We start from the raw sequence: 16,882 nt of genomic DNA on the forward strand, positions 1-16,882 counted from the left end.
CCTCGGGTGTCCCCTTTCTCTCATTTGGGATAGGGGAGCATGTTTGTGAAGTGAGAAGGGGTTGGAGTGCTGGGCAAAGGAACTGAATGAATGTTGTGGTGTGGCACAACCACTCCCTTGGAGAGTGTTGGTGTGTGTCTGTCTAGTGCAAGCTGGTGTCTTCCTGGCAGTGGCGTAGTGTGGGGGGTGCAGGGGGGGCCGGCCGCACCAGGCGCAACATCTGCAGGTTAGGGTTAGGGGGTGAAAATCCACGGGTTAGGGGGCGCAAATCCACGGGTTAGGGGGCACAAATTACTTGCCTTGCCCTGGGTGCTGACAACCCACGCTACGCCACTGCTTCCTGGTGCTTTGGACTACACCTTCCCTCAGCCCCAGCTAGCACAGTCACAGGTCAGGGGTGATGTGGGTAGGAATCCAAAACATCTAGAGGGCACCAGATTGAAGAACACTGGACTAGAAGGCAAACACCAGCTGGAAGTCAATCACACACAGTGTTGCTTGGCAACTGAGGGCAAGCATCAAGGTCCAGGCTTGGCTTTTGAACTATGCACCTTGCAGTGTTTCCAACCAGAGAAATTCAGCAATTGCACTAAGGGTGGTCACTTTAAAACACCCACACACTTTAGACAATTTCATGCAGGCCAATCAGTGGTTACTAATGAAAACAGCTTCATAGTCAAAGAGGGGTGCACTTTGGGATAGAAATTCAGGTCTCCCCTCTTATCAGCAGAATGAGTGGGAGGTCCCCTACATGCAACAGAATGGCCTTGCCATAATTGGAAAGTAAGTAACACATTCCTCTATGAGCAGGAGGGCCATGAAGTCCAGCATCTAAAATGATTTAACAGCACTGCTATGCTTAGAACAGTTGCCTCCCAGATCCTGGGGTCAAGCTGGGATGAGCTATGAAATGGCCTCTGCTGCAGGAGGTCACTGCGCCTCTGGCTCTGCTTAAGAACTGATTTACTCACAGGGCTGGCTTCAGAACATAATGAATGTGCTTGTATAGGCCGTAAGTTGTGCCACAGAATTTGTGGGACTGGGTCAAGAGAGAGACAATGTGCAGCTTCCCACTTGGGTGGCAGATGGTTAGGAATGAGCACTTGCCTGTGGGTGTTGTGACACTGGTGTGGCTCCTCTCAATGGGCCCCTCAGTTAGCTGAGCCTCAAGAAATGCCTAGTGAGAAGGCTGGCTCTTGGCAGCAGCTGTGATCTGCAGGGCGAATCCTAAAGTGAGGATTGGCTCAGTGATGTGTGCAGCACACCAGATGTCTTCAGGGTGGTGGAACAGCCTTTTCTAACACCCCACCTACATGGCTGATGGGAATGACACCGGGCAGAATGCAGACCTTACCCCAAAAATAGTAAGAGAGAGTTTTGCACTGGAAAGAAACACTCCTGCCTCTAATGACAACTGCTAAGATTCAAATGTTTGCTGCAACAGTGGACCACCTATGTAACTTACCACAGAATAACCCGAAGCTATGATCACTCTTGGAATCCAGTTGAACCAGCCTTCACCAACCTGGTGATCTCCAGACATTATTGGACTACAACTCCCATCAGTGCTGATGGGAGCTTTAGTCCAACGACATCTGGAGACCACCAGGTTGAAGACTCTAGGATAGCAGTCCATCTTTTCTACCTTACTATGGTCCTGCTGCTGCAGACTAGGGCAGTCTTTCTGGAAGTTCCTTCTGAGCAGTGTCCTGCAGGATGGCCCTCAGCAGCACCATATCAAAGATGCCTCCTGGGACCCACCCAAAATTGCTGAGGTCCAATGGTGTATTCTGCACCCTTTAACCTGCCACACTGGCATTTTCAGGAAGGCGCCTTATTCTGAGTCATTCTGCCATCTAGCTCAGCACTGTAGACTCTACAGCTCCCAAGGTTTTCAGATGCAAGGGGTTTATTTCCTGCCAGAAACCAAGATGCTTCTGATTGAACCTCAGGATGTGTGATGGCTTGGAACCTGGAGCCAGAGGAGTCTCAGTTCACACCAGATCCTTTGCCTCAGGTGGCATCTGAACCAAGTCTGGGGCCTGTATAGCCCCAGTCTGCACAGGTTCCCCTGCAACAAGCACCAGCTGGGCCAATTCAGGGGCCCTCATTGCCTTCAGCTGGGCAATCACTTACAGCTGCTCCACTACCAGTTGGGTCAGGAGAGGCTGAGGTGGCCTCCGGGTCTAGTAAGCCACTGACGTCTCCTGAGCTGCAGAGGCTGAGGTCTGAGAAAAGGAGAGACCTGAGCACTCACAGGAGGAGTGCGCACCTTTGGGCGAGACAGGGAGGTGAGTCACTGGGGGATCAGGACCCCGACAGAGATAAAAGCCTGCTGGACCCCGCCCCAGGTTGAGGGAGCAACGTTGCTGTTTGCCAGAACCTGCCTGTGATCCTGTGCCTTGCCTGGTTTCCTGCCTCGTGTCCTGCCTTGGCCCTGTCAAACTGACTCCTCGCGGAACCCTTGGATTCGGGACCAGACCTGGACCGCGTTACTTGGCTTACTCCTGGGCCTAGCACAGGCTGCCTGCCTGCAAAACATATGCTCTACCACTAAGTTTATGACACTTCCCCAGGGAACACAAGAAGCCACCATATACCGAGTCAGGACATTGATCCATCTAGCTCAATATTGCTTACACTGATTCACAGCTCTCTGGGATTTCAGGCAGAAATCTCTCTCCCATACCTGGAGACACCAGGGATTGAACCTGTTACCTTCCTCATGCATGGAGGTTTTAGCCCCAACTCGAAATGTAAAGGGAAACTTTCTACCTACCACTTTAGGTTATTTTTCTATACATATATAATTTGTGTATTATAAATGCACTGCAACAGGATGGGCTTATATAGTGAAATCTTACTACTTAACATGAATAGAAACAAAAGAAAACAAAATGAGAAACCCTTTCTCAAAGCCGTAACAGATATCTGATGTAACCACAAGTGCCCCCACAGCTATGCAAGCTGTTCACCAATGTAAGGACGACCTGGTAGGCTGACTTTTGAGCAGAGAGAGTGACATGTTCCCTGCCCTTTACCGGTCACAAGAAGCACCAGGACCTTTCAGGAGCCTCGGCTTGTTTCTTGGCATTTGCACTCTGCCTTTTGTGGGCCCTGCCTGGCGTGGACCACCTTCGGGGTTTGCGGGTGGGTCATGCTCCAGCCACAAAGACCATCCCATCCTCCTCTCTCCTTGTCCTTGCATCTCCTTGGGAAGGGCTCTCTCGGGCCTCTCTTGCGAGACAGACACAGACTCCCTACACATCTAGAACTTTTATTCACTCCCTTTTTTCAGGACCTCGCAAGAAAAGTCAGAAGGGATCCCATCGTGCAAATCAATTAAATGAAATGGGGCGGTGGCCGCGGACAAGGGCTCCCAGTACTTCTGCCCTGATGTTTTTACATTAGTCAAAGACTGTCCGTAGTCGAGGTCTTGTTTGAGGGAGGACTGACAGCTGTCTTTGCTCAGGGCTTGCGCGGTCTGCACTGCAGGGAAGCGGGCTGCTCCGAGCCAGGATGCCGAACCCCCTTCCCTCTGCGAAGCGTATCTCCTTTTCAATTTGCAAGGGCTTGTCTCGGGCCCTGCAAAGGGACGCGCAGGCCTTTCTGCAGCGGCGCCCCCTCCCGGGCCTTGGAGGCGCCGCCGCGCCGCGGCTCTTCCAGGCCGCGCGGGGGCAGCAGCGGGCCGGTCTGCGCGGGCCTGTTTAGGCGGCGCTCGTCGCTGGCCAAGGCTTGGCTGGGGGCGCCCCGCCGAGTTGCCATGTAGCGAGGCGAAGAAACGGCGCGTCCGGGCCGGGCAGAGGCGCGGGCAGCCGGGCCGGGCCAGGCCGCATCCCCCCCACCCACCCCCATGGGCGCGCAGGTAAGGGCCGCGGAGCGCAGGGGGCTCTTCCGGGCTTCTCCCCCTCGGGAAAGGGGGTCCCTGGGGTCGCGGAGTGGGGGGGGGGGTGTTAGGCGCTCCCCTCTCTCGCTGCGCCCCTCGCCGCCGCCTCGGGTCTCCGGGGAGCCTCGGTTTCCTCGTCTGCCAACCTTTCAGGTCAATTGAGGCGGGGTAGGAAGCGGCTCGGGGTTGCTTGAGGACGCGGCTCCCCGCCCCCACCCTCGAAAGTGGGAGAAAAAGCCCTGCACCTCCTTCCCCTCCCGCGCCTCGAGCTCTGGCTCTTCTGCTCCCCACGCAGGACCCTCTTCCCTCCTTGGACCCGGCAAGAGACTCCGCCGCCCGGTGGGACACAGCAGGGCTTGAGCGTGCAGCCTGGCTCACTTGCTGAAGCCCTCTGGCTTCGCTCCTGGTCGTGCCCTCCCTCTGGGACCGCCCTTCGCGCCTCTCTCTCTCTCCCCCCCCCCCCATAATAATAATTCAGTTGTGGGCCCCTTCTGATCTAGGGATCCCCTCCCAGGGATCTCTGCGTTTGTTTTCGTTGTTTTCACCCGCCCGAGGCCTCTCGCAGCCTCTTCCAAAAAAGCACGGATCTGAAAGGCAAAGCCTGTGAAAACCCGTTTCAAAACGTACGCCACACGAAAGAGAAAGGACGTGGAAGGCCATTTAGGGTTGAGAAACCTCATTCTCCCTGCCTTGAAAGTGTGGTTTAATATCCAGATACACTCTGTTCCCAGGTGGCAGTATGGGATTGCCTTTGGGGCTCCTCTCTTGGCTCTGCAGGTCCCCATTTCTGCTCCCCTGATTCTCACAGCCCACCAGCAACGCCAAGACACTCAGTCCCGGGCACTTCCTCAGTGGCCTCTCTGCCTTCTGCATCTGTTCTTTCATGCTGCTTTGGGTGCCTGGAAATGCCCTCTGTGCCAGCTTTTGCTGCTGCACCAAGCATACATGTGTGCATGTGGTGAGCACCTTGGACACTAACAGCCTCATGTGATCGGTAGGTGCAGAATGTGGGACAAAGGATGCTTTCTAGCTATGGTAATGGGTTTGCTGGTACACTGGCCTTGCCATCTGATTATTTACAGAAAAGTAGGCTAAGGCAAGAGCCCACCAGTTGCTTTGGCAGGAAAGGTCATTGCTCAGTGGTTAGAGCATCTGCTTTGCATGCAGAAGACCCCAGGTCCAATTCCTGATCGTATCTCTAGGGAGGGATGCAAAAGGCTCCTTAATCTGAGCCCTTGGGTAGCAGCTGCCAGTCAGTGTAGACAGTACTGAGCCAGATGTACCAATGGTCTTACTCCTTTGTATATTCCTATAAGCGTGCAACCAACAGTGCCATACCAGGTGTTTTGCACTACAACTTTATTAGCCTCAGCGAGCACTGCTGTTGCTGGCATCTGGAGGGCTGGTTTAATGTGTTCTTCAAAGTATAATGTTATATGTAGCACAAATTGAGGTATTTCATCAGGTTTACTCATTTTTCAAAAAGAAAAAGATTTTAAAGTCAGCCAGATTTTTTTCTCCTCCTGCTTATATTTTATTTTGTTTATTTCACTATTTATAGATTGCCTTTCAAGCTGTTCACATCATATTAAAGACACTAAATTATACAACCCTGAGGTTGTAAATGTTAAATTATGTACACCTAGAAAACTAAAACAGCAGCACCTAAAAAACAACCAGCAGAATAAAGCTGAGCTGGAAGCAGGAGGTTTTTCTTTTTTAAAAAAAACACCTTAGAACAAAGCAAACATCACCTTTCTAAAGTGATGTGGACAGCCTTAGAGCTCAATTATCAATGTCTTCATAGTGAAAAAATGGTTTCTTGGATTCTATTTGAGTTGTTTCCGGTGGTTAGTAAAGGGAAGGTGCTAATAGCCCAACAAAGTGGAGATGATGTCATTTTAAAGGCTCCTTTAGAGCATGAGACAGAAGGGAAGAGCAGCTAATGGAAGGTTCTCATATATGCACTTAAATCTCAGTAGAGAAGTTGGAACAGAATGGTAAAAAGAGATTTGTACAATAACATGCTTGGAAATCTATTTCTTTGATAATAGTTATCCTAATAATGATAATAATTTTTGTGTGGCTGTCACCCTACCAACTGATTCCTTGCCATCAAGGGACAATGATTGATGTCATGCTGGTTTCAAATTCATTTAGCTGGCTTTCTTACTAGCCCTTCTCTGAGGGTCCCTAGATAACCATCAGTGATGTTATGGACAACTCCATTGTTGGAGGCCCCAATTCCCAAAGAGAATAGTTACATATAAAAAGTAGTCTCTCAAGCAAGTGTGGTTGTATGCAGCCCGGCTGGTCTTGGCCATGTGAACCACTCTTCATCAACAGTGTTAGAAAATGGGATAGAAAACCTAGGAGCCAAATGGCTTTTGGGTTGTGGGCACTTTTAATTTATTATTTTGATAAGCATGAACTAATATGCAATTCATATAAGTGACACATGGTTAATATAACATTTTAGCAGAAATTGTTAATATGTGTTTAATTTGGGGTTTACAATAAAAATATTGGTACCATACTTCAGTTTTCAAAATATTCCACTCTTTATTGTTAAACTCCTTAACATATTGTCTATCCTTAACATATATTTCAAGGCTTCAAAGCACATACATTTCAGTAATCCTTGAGTGTCAGCCAGGCGCAAAAAATGGCACCCAGACTTTTTGAGGTGCTCGCAAATGGGAAATCTTTAGGTGCAAAATGCGCCTGATGCCCTGCTAATTTTAAACCCTGTTCCTCAACCTGGTGGCCTCTGGGTGTTTTGGATTACAACTACCATCATTCCCAGCCAGCACAGCACAAAGGATTGTATTCAACTAAGTCCTACTCAGAGTACACCCATTATATTTGGTGGTCATGTCCATTAACTTTGAGGGGCCTACTGTGAGTAGGAGGGGTAGCAAATAAGACCACAAATGTCTGAAGGGCACCAGGTTGGGGAAGTTTGATGTAGACTCAAAGTGGCCAAAGTTTGCCTAGCTGTGCTGTCCACTGGAGTTCTTGGGGATTCCAGGAAGGAACTGGCAGTGACATCATTGTGCAGGAAGGGATGACACCCGACTGATGCACAGGAGCTGCCCGGCTGGATGCCTGCATGACTCTGCACAGTTATTGTGTAGCCATCAAAGGCTGCAGAACTGGCTTAACTACCATCTGGGGGACAAACAAGCCTGAGAAGGTGCCTATGAAGGCAGGAGCCATATGGGAGACACCATCCTGAGTGGCTTCTGGCTGGGCAGGGCCCTTATGAGGAGCAGACAAGCCAAGTTGTCTACACCAGCAGTGGGGTCTGCCTAGTCGTAACGTATAACACCTCTAGCCCCTCAACTTGGCTTCTGTGTGTGGCTTTGGCAGGTCGGACTGCTATGGAATATGACGAGAAGCTGGCTCGTTTCCGGCAGGGCCACCTCAACCCGTTCAACAAGGCCCCGCTGCAAAGCCAGCATGACCAGAAGACTGGGGAGACTGGAGAGGAGTTTCAGCAGAAAGGTGAGTAAGGCAGCTGAGTTTTCCCCTTGGGTCGGCTCATAAAGACATAATATTGAAGCTTGAAGTTAGACCCACTTAAGGAGAGGGGGCATCTGTGTATGTGCAGAGCGTCTTTTGGGCCAGTGCCATCTGCGCAGGCTTACAGATGCTGTCCAAAGTCTCTGGCCTTGTCTGCTCCTGCTTCCTACAATCCTTTAAAAAATGCAGGTACTAAGAATTGTACCTAAAGCCCTTTGGCATGTAAATATCTGGTACTTTTCATATATATATATTAAGTGAAGCCCTGTATAACCTCAGAATCAACACCAGAGTCACCAAGACTCCTTTTGTCTCGTGGGCATGGAGGAAGACAGGAGACTGTGGCATTTCAAATTCAATGAGTAGGAGGGGATACGGTTCACCCTCCAGATAACTTCTATGAAAGCTGACCTGCTACTTCCTTCCCTTGGTGGAGAAATGAGGTGACCCCTTTCTGACATGGACCTCCTAGCCACAGAAAAAGAGGACCTGGAGGAAAGGCAGGGGGCAAGAACAGATTTGGACCTAGGCAGGTAGTTCTGATCCCTACATAAGAAGAACCTGCTGAGTCAGGCCAGTGGCTCATCTAGTCCGGCATCCTGTTCTCACGGGGCCAACCAGATGCAAGCAGGATCTGTGTACAAGAGCAACACACACACACACATCCCAGTGGTTTTCAGCAACTGGTATTCAGAAGCATTGCTGCCTCTGGCTGTGGAGGCAGAGCATGACCACCATGGCTAGAGACATGGCTGTGCGTAGCAGCTCCTCATACATTCTTTCAAGAAACTGAACACAGAGTTTCCCTTACACAGCTTTGGGTGGCTTCTTATTGTGGGGAAGGAGACCCAGGCAAGCCGGTGTTTGTGTGTGAGAGGGAGGGAAGGAATGTTGCAATTCTCTTCCCTCCTGACACTTTTTCTTCTCTTTGCTCCTTGTAGGCTTGAGGCTGGGCTTGTCCCCCGAGGAGGAGGCTGAGTTCCAGTGTTCGGAGCGCACCATGGACTTGGGTCTGGCAGAGGATCACTTCTCACGCCCAGTGGTGAGGAGGAAAGAGGGGCACTTCTGCATTCTGGTCTTGGGCTTGCTGCCCCCCCCCCAATTGTACCTAAAGACTTTTACATATCTGTAGAAAAGCAGCACTTAAAATCCCTGACGCCAATCCAAAGTCCCCACCCTTAACACCAAACATTAAGCAGCCAGCCCACCATTCCCAGCCTTGCAGAGCAGGCCACCGCTCTGGCTCCACCAGATCACTGGGGCCACAAGGATATGGCCTGCCTAGACCGCTTGGCTATGGGGGCGGGCAGTCAAAGTTGTCCCTCTGCCTCTGCACTGACAGCCCCTTGGGGATCTGCTCTTCCTTTGCAGGGCTTGTTCCTGGCCTCTGATGTCGAGCAGCTGCGGCAGGCAATTGAAGAGTGCAAGCAGAGGATTTTGGAGCTCCCTGATAACTCGGAGAAGCAAAAAGATGCTGTAGTGCGGCTCATCCATCTGCGGCTCAAACTCCAGGAGCTGAAGGTGCACAGACAGGCTTGTAGAGGGGCATGTCCTAACCATAGGATGGGCTTGAGGGATAGAGCTCTGGTGTCTTCTTGCTGCCAGAGGAGTGACAAATCCAAGACTTCTTTCTTGCTTTAGTTCAAGGTGCAAAATTTGTAGTGGGTGTCAAACTTGCACATGCACCATATGATCATGAAAGCCAGCATGCTGGACTGGATGTAAGATTGCTGTGGACCTCAGATGCACCAGCTGAATCTCTGCTCAGCTATGAATTGCTCAAAAGCCTCAGTCTGAGATGAGACAATCCCTCACCCTGCATCTCTGGGCTTCTATATCAGAGGGCATAGCCCCCAGCAAGGTTGAGCACATCTCAACTTAGCCATTATACCATGCTGTTAAGATCCAGCTGTTTTAAAGATACCTTTATTGCTATCTACAGAGTGAGCCCAGGGTGGAACACCTATGGGGGTCATCCAGCTGTTGTTGTTGGACTCCAACTCTGATCAGCCCTATCAACTGATATGGCCAAAGCTCAAGGGTGGTGGGAGCTGGAGTTCAGCAATGCTTAAATGGCCACTGGCTCCCCACCCCCCAATTGCTTTAAATAATTCACCTATTAAGTAGGTTTTTTTCCAGCCCTTTGGGCAGTGGGGAGGGGCACAGCTTTAGGGCCATGGCTTGGACTTCCAGAAGTGGGGAGAGAGGGCAGATAAAATCACAAGGCCCTTGTTGGGGGACGTGATTGAACATCCCTACATGGCCTGCCTTTCCCTGTTGCAGGATCCCAGTGAGGATGAGCCCAACATCCGGGTGATTCTGGAGCATCGCTTCTACAAGGAGAAGAGCAAGAGCGTGAAGCAGACCTGTGACAAGTGCAGCACCATCATCTGGGGACTCCTCCAGACCTGGTATACCTGCACAGGTGAGAAGCCACACACCCACATCCCCCTCCCCTGGGGACCAGGAGTAGGAGGAGCTCCAGTGGGAGATCAATTGCTGTTACTCCTTCCAGAGCAGCGGTGGGGAACGTCTGGCCTAGTAGCAGAGGTCCTATGAGCCCATTTCCCCCAAGCCACACCCAAATATAGGACAGGTGAAGACACAGCTGAAAAGGACCAAGTGGCCCTCTCAGATATTGCTAGACTACAGCTCCCATCTTGCCTGTTCATTGGCCATGCTGACCAGGGCTGATAGGAGTTGAAGTCCCGCAATACCTGGAAGGCTACCTGCTTTGAGGCTCTGTTGCCAGAAGAAAGTTGTCTGCATGAACTGGATAGAAATTCAAAGACAGATGCTTTCTGGATGCAGCATGGCCTGGATTCTGCAGTGCAATGAAAAAATACCTACCAACGAGTGTTCTGGCCTCATCCTTTTAGGAGGGCACAAATATTACACTTCCTCCTCATTTCTGTTGGCCTCCTCATTGTTCTGCCAATCAGGAAGCAGAAGCATTGTGAGTTCTTCCTAGGCTAAGTGGGGAATATCCTGTAGGGTGTAAATCTTATTCTACCTGCCATGGGTATTGTCTCTTTTTATGCAGTACTGTCTTTTTATGTCCTGTGGAACTCCCCAGCACACAACTTAAGAGTTTTCAAGCCCTCTGTGAATTAGCTTGAGGTCCTGTTGTGAGGTGTCCCTGGAGAGACCTTTAGAGAGGAGATACAGGGGGAGGACTGCTGCTGTTGAGGCCCTGTGGCTTCCTCATGCTTTCCTCTTTTTCCTCCCCAGGTTGTTCTTATCGCTGCCATAGCAAGTGCCTGAACCTCATCACCAAGCCATGTGTCCGCTCCAAGGTCAGCCACCAGGCTGAGTATGAGCTCAGCATCTGCCCGGAGACAGGGTTGGACAGCCAGGACTACCGCTGTGCTGAGTGCCGAGTGCCCATCTCGCTCAGTAAGTGTTGGGGTGGGACTGGCTGGGGCTAGCCAGACCAGGGGAAGGGGAAACCCCTGGCTTGCCAGGCTTAATTTGGCCCAACTAGGCTGTGGCTGGTCCAGAGGGGTTTTGTGGGCCAAACAGCTGGCCAGCAGCACCTGCAAAGCCCTCTGTATGGTATTTTGCAGCTGCCCACAAGCAGCTGATTGTTGGGCTTTGCATAACTCCATGTGCATTACTGTGCAAGCTCCAGCAATCAGCTGCTTGGCCATGCAGGCAAAAAGGGCCACCTGACATCATTGTTATGCTGGATGATTGATGGGTGAGTGGCCTTGCCCACCCTTTCAAACTTTGCCGTGAGAGAGCAGGGGATATAAAGGGTCTGGTTTGCTGGCCAGATCCAGTGCCCCAGCTCTGACCTAAACCTTCTGGAGCCTGTAGGGTGCCTTCTCTGCCCCTTCCATATGCCTACATGGACCGAGGGAAAGTGCCATGAGTCATGGTCAGATACCCGCCACCCCACTTCTGGAACCTCTCCAGGCACTAGCTGTGAGGACTTAAACCAGCCTTGGACTAAAACTCCCATGAGACTCAGCCAGCTTTGCCGTCTGATGCTGGGACAGAGGGTAGTTGTTGTCAAACAGTAAACGGAGGTCAATCTGACCCATGTTTTCCTACAATTATTTTGTAAGTTGGTGAATTCTCCAGTTGAGATTTGGCATGCATTTTAGTGGCAACTGCTTGTTGCCCTCCCTTCCCTTCTCGCCTAGAAAACTTTTACAGTGATCTGTAAGTCCGTGGTACGACCTGTGCACATTCATGCAGGGTTGTTTTTGTTTTTAAATGAATGCTGCGATCTTACCCTTTTGCAGACATGCAGACATGGCTGAGTCATTTTGCTCAGAGCTCTGCGGCTTGGACAAGGACTCCAAAGGGGCAGGATTTAGTGGGCTGGAAGTGCAGCTCAGGAGCAGAGTGAATCCTTTGCATGTCAGGAGTCCCACCTATGAGCCAAGGCACCTCCAGTCAAAGGATCCCAGTAGCAGAAAGCTTGGAAAGCCCCCTCCCTATAGCTGTGAGCTGCATTGCTGCCAGTCAGGGTAGACAGGACTGCTTTTAGTGGCTCGAAACCTTACTGGCCATTTGTTGCCAGAGTTCTGCCCAGCCTCTTGGGAATTTTGAAGGTAGTGCTGCTTACCTCAACTGACCTGCCTCTTTCCCTCTGTCCCGCTGCAGGGGGAGTTCCAAGCGAGGCCCGGCAGTGTGACTACACTGGCCTCTATTACTGTAGCAACTGCCACTGGAACGACCAAGCTGTCATCCCTGCCAGGGTCATCCACAACTGGGACTTTGAACCCCGCAAGGTCTGTGCTCAAGTTTCCCAATATCAAAGGCCTTCTGTTGTCAGAAGTTGTAGCGAGTGGCATTAGAAGAGGACAGAGCAGGGATGGGGAACCCCATTGCTGTTGCCACTGTTGTCCATCCTTAATTGGTGACTGTGATTTCCAGGTATCTCGGTGCAGCATGCGCTACCTTGCCCTGATGGTGTCACGGCCGGTACTCAAACTGCGTGAGATTAACCCTCTTCTGTTCAACTATGTTGAGGAGCTGGTGGAGATCCGGGTGAGCATAGGAGGAGTCTGAGAGGGTACACTTGGCCTGAAACCTCTTACTGATTTGTGCATGGGGAAGTATTTGGGGTTCAAATGTGATGTGTCCTGTACTGATATTCTAGCACCCAAAAGAGAGGTTCACATTACTGGGGAAAGACTGCCTGGCCAAGTGTTTCAAGCAAGTCTTTCTCTCCCTCTCCCTTTGCAGAAGCTGCGCCAGGACATTCTCCTTATGAAACCATACTTCATCACCTGCAAGGAAGCTATGGAGGCTCGGCTCTTGCTCCAGGTCAGGAGGAGAGATGGACCAGCCAGCAGCAGTTTTCTCTTATGTCCATTTTAAGCCCAGTATAGGGAGCCACTTACAAAACGTTGGGCGTTTATGTGCTCAGCCTCCCTTACACATAAAACCAGGTGGCTTGAGGATTTCATTTGTTTGTTTATAAGCATATTTCTAAATGGCCTGCTCATTCAAAAAATATTTATCAGTGGTATATGATAAATCTCAAAAAAATGGTAAAGCCTTAAAATACAGAACAAATGACCAAAACTGAATCACGTTAACTCTAAAAATGCTTGGGGAAGCTGGGATGTTTTCAGCAGGCATTCAAGGGACAACCATTAAACAGAGGAGCCTTTGAGTTATTTACTCATACCCCACTTGCAGTTCCATGCTTTGTCTTGCCCTCTGCCCCAAATTCATCCTGTTGTGGCAGACAATAAGCAATCGTGCTCTCCCTTCAGCTGCAGGATCGGCAACACTTTGTGGAGAACGACGACATGTACTCGCTGCAAGACCTGATTGACATCAATGCTGGGCGCCTCAGCTGCTCCCTTACTGAGACCCACACGCTCTTTGCCAAACACATCAAACTGGATTGTGAGGTGAGGGTTCAGCAATTGGCATTCAGAAGTACTGGTATTGCTTCATACTGTGCATTATTAAACTCTGAAATTTACTGCTACAGGATAATGGCAATGGCCACCAATTGAAGTAGTGATAAAAGGGAATCGGGCAAATTCATGGACAAAGCTAGCAGTGGCCAGTAGCAGGATGGTCAGGTGCAAAAAGGGTCATCCCTCAGCAGTTTTAACATTATGTAGGACAACATACATCTCCTAAAATGCCCAGTGAAGGAGCCCTGTCCTCTTTCACTTCAAGCCACATCTAGCTACTAGTCAGGGTGGCTCTATGCTATCTCCAGGATCAGAGGAACCATGCCTCTGAAGGCATGTTGCTGAGGAACAAGAGTTGGAGAGTGCTGTGTTGTGCTCCTGACCTGTCTGTGGGCTTCCTTGAGCCATCTGATTGGTTTCTAGTAAAAGGGGTGCTAGACTAGTTACACTTTTGGTCTGATCCAGCAGAGCTGTTCTTATGTTACTGTGATTCTTAGCAACTGACAGGCCCGTTTTCCACCTCTGTGAATTTGTCTAAACCCTCTTTAAAGCCCTCTAAACTGATAGCCATCATCACCCATCTTGTGGTAGTGGAGTTCCTTACAGCATATGCTGTATGATGGTGGACCATATTTTGTCTGCCCTGAATCAATTTCATCACATGATCCCAAGTTCTAATATTCTGAGACATTGTACTGACCTTTGGCATTACACAAATACATTACTGACAGGTAGTCTATAAGAGGAAGGAAAACTTGTTTCTTTCATGTATAATCTTATAATTTTATTTATTTAAGAACATTTATAATTTGCTTAATCTTAAAGACAAATCTTTACCCCCACCATGTCTTCTTCATTCAATGCAGCACTTTATAGTACATGGCATTTCCCCAGAATATGTTGCTGTTGGTGAAAATGCAGTTCCCCCTCTGCAAGATTAGCACACCCATGTGGTTGTATTAGTGTTGTAGGCACCCAGTAGCAAGCAGGAAACCTCTATGGTGTCATTATGAGCCCAGCAACTCCACCCAACCTCTGTTCACTGGCAGTGGAAGTAGAAGCTGAAACTGACTCACTGGCCTTCCTTTCTCATTCTTACAGCGGTGCCAAGCAAAGGGTTTTGTGTGTGAGCTCTGCAAAGAGGGGGATGTGCTCTTTCCCTTTGACAGCCACACCTCCATGTGCATGGACTGCTCAGCTGTCTTCCACAGGTGAGCCCCAGAGCTATGATCTGGCTTGCGCCAGTGCTAAATGTGTGGGTTCAAGTCAGGCAGTGAGAGGTAGCTCCTGCCTCTCATCCAGATGAACGAAACTGACGAGCCTTTGTGTCTCCTTTTGCAGGGACTGTTATTATGACAACTCCACAACGTGTCCCAAGTGTGCTCGGCTAAATCTGAGAAAGCAGTCACTGCTCAGAGACCCCAGTGTGGAGCTGCAGGCTTAGAGGTGCCTTTCCTTGGCTGGAGGGAGATGTCACAAAGGAACATGGCAAGCCCAGGATGCTGGGTTTCACCTGTACTTGCCTGGGAGGAGATCAGCCCAGATTGGCAAGGAGGAGAACCTTCACAGGAGTGCAGCTGGGAATTGCTTCTCTAAAGGTTCCGGGAAATGATGCTGCAGGACAAGTGTCCTAGACTCTCTCTCACTAGAAGAGCCTTTGAGACTGCTCAGCACATCAGACGTTGCAGACTCTCCCTACCTGAAATCATGAGACTGGGTTCAAGAGAGCACTGTCCTCACAGGACACAGGGTTTTGGGTGTGAGGAGGACAAGCTTTTGGGCCGGGGTTTATTCACGGCAGAGCCTGCTAGGCTGAAAAACATTGGAGAAAGGGCCGACTGACTGTGATGTGAAACACTTGCTAGCAGCTTTCCTGGGCTGTTGCTTATTAACGCCACCGCTCTATGCTGGCACATGACATTGAGAGTGCCCCTGTGGCTTCCGTTTTGACAGTGATACATCAGCATGGAAGATGATCCGAGGCAGGTGGGCTTAGGGATGATATGATATCTAGAATTCATTCCCTCTAACTTAGATGCATAAAGTATCTGTGCTGGAGATCGGGTATGTGGGAGAGAAGAGAAGATGCCCTTTTCTTCTTCACCATCCCCATGGCTTTTGGTGATGGCAACACAAGGTCTGGATGGATGAAGAACTTGGAACAGGCCCCAACAGTCAGTGAGAAGAGACTGGAGTGGGGCACTTCAACCACAGTAATTTATCACGAGCACTAAAATCACTTTAAATAAAGCCGTGTGAAACTCTGGCTGCGTTACTATGATTTTAAGTTCTGCCTGCACAGACCTTGTCTTCTGCAAATATGTTACCTTCCTTTTCCTCTCCTGGAAGGCTTCAATGTTGCATCCTCTGGAGATATTCAAGACAGTTTGTGGCCAAACATAATGTGAGGGCAGATAGCTAGTGCTATTACTTATTAAGAGAAATTAACTTGAGATCACATGTCCAAGTAACAGAGACCATGTTGTAAAATGTGATGCATATGTGGTAGTTATCTGCTTTTCATTCTTGGGGTGCCCTTAGCCCCTTTGTCTCTATCTGAACTAAGGAGCTTCAGCTGCAAGGAAGTTGCAAATACAACGGGTTCATCTTTGGTATGTGTGCAGCTCAGTAACTTGCAATTGAGCCTGTAAATTGTGTTAACTGTAACATGATTTTATTCAGTGGTCTGAAAGCTCCAAGTGATCTGTTATAGTTGTTTCATAAATGTAAGTCCATAGCTGGTAAGTAGGCATGTGCAAGTTCAGATGGATTGTAGAGGGATGTGGGAAGAGGAAACATGGGTTTCAACTTCTATCAGCTGGTTGAACAGAGAGTTATTTTAACATCACAAAGCTGCTATTATCAGCCAAGCAGCCAAGCTCAGCTAAGCAGGTACCACAATAGTCCTGCTCCCTTTGGCTTGATACCACAACACAGTGTTACCAAAAAAGCTTTCCTTGCCCTACCACAACCTATTGGGCATACTAGGGCAGAAGGGACGAGGTACATATGAGATTTAGCAGCCAGGTAAGAACCAAAGAGTCCTGCTCTCAACTGACAAAATGGCTATCTAGACTATCATATAGTTTCTCACAGTAACTAACTCCATGCTTCTTGAAAGCCCACAAGCAGGAAATAAGCACAAGAGCACTCTCCCTACTTGTGCTCCCCAGCAACTGGTGTTCAGAGGCTGAGCACTTCCAGTATTGGGCTAGCCCCCAGGCATAATGGTTGGTAGCCACTGGTAGCCTTATTCTCCATCAATTTGTCTAATCTGCTTTCAAAGCCATCTTGGTTGGTGGCCATTGCTACCATCTTGTGCTAGCAGATTCTATAGTACACTGAATTGTGAACAGTGAGAGCTTTTGTAACACGAGGCAGAAGATCTTAATTCTATATATCTCTGAGAAAGTCCTATGTACTGGATTCCTAGTTCATAGCATTCTTGACACAACCTCCCTCATATTCTGGGGGTTGTACCATCTCTGGCTGACATTGTGAGGGTAAAATGTGAGTGCTGCTGTATATCCAGTTGATACAGGAAAAAGAAGATGGAAAGACATACTGGACTGAGAAGCCAAGC

At 49.5% G+C, this 16,882-nt stretch overlaps 1 protein-coding gene across 2 annotated transcripts; it reads left to right on the forward strand.

Moving 5' to 3' along the window:
- The first annotated feature begins 3,648 nt into the window (after window positions 1-3,648).
- Window positions 3,649-15,563, forward strand: DEF8 (differentially expressed in FDCP 8 homolog). 2 transcript variants are annotated; one of them, XM_083513739.1, is made up of 12 exons: window positions 3,649-3,865; window positions 7,259-7,393; window positions 8,353-8,453; window positions 8,783-8,932; window positions 9,695-9,836; window positions 10,643-10,807; window positions 12,026-12,153; window positions 12,299-12,412; window positions 12,611-12,691; window positions 13,147-13,287; window positions 14,401-14,510; window positions 14,641-15,563. In XM_083513739.1, exons 2-12 carry the CDS (start codon window positions 7,270-7,272, stop codon window positions 14,741-14,743), a joined length of 1,359 nt encoding a protein of 452 aa, XP_083369865.1. In that variant the 5' UTR covers window positions 3,649-3,865; window positions 7,259-7,269; the 3' UTR covers window positions 14,744-15,563. The 2 variants fall into 2 exon arrangements, with proteins under 2 accessions (XP_083369865.1, XP_083369866.1); XM_083513740.1 differs by lacking the exon at window positions 12,299-12,412 and having other exon boundaries at window positions 3,720-3,865.
- The last annotated feature ends 1,319 nt before the right edge of the window (window positions 15,564-16,882 follow it).

This window comes from Podarcis liolepis, assembly GCF_965112155.1.
Source record: "Podarcis liolepis genome assembly, chromosome: 7".
Classification (NCBI taxonomy): Eukaryota; Metazoa; Chordata; class Lepidosauria; order Squamata; family Lacertidae; genus Podarcis; species Podarcis liolepis.

Bases quoted from the DNA above. Each gene is read 5' to 3' on its own strand.
- DEF8 (XM_083513739.1), top strand. From the start codon at position 7,270: ATGGAATATGACGAGAAGCTGGCTCGTTTCCGGCAGGGCCACCTCAAC. The intron at 10,808-12,025 runs GTAAGTGTTGGG...GTCCCGCTGCAG, and splicing joins CCGAGTGCCCATCTCGCTCA to GGGGAGTTCCAAGCGAGGCC. The intron at 13,288-14,400 runs GTGAGGGTTCAG...TCATTCTTACAG, and splicing joins ACATCAAACTGGATTGTGAG to CGGTGCCAAGCAAAGGGTTT.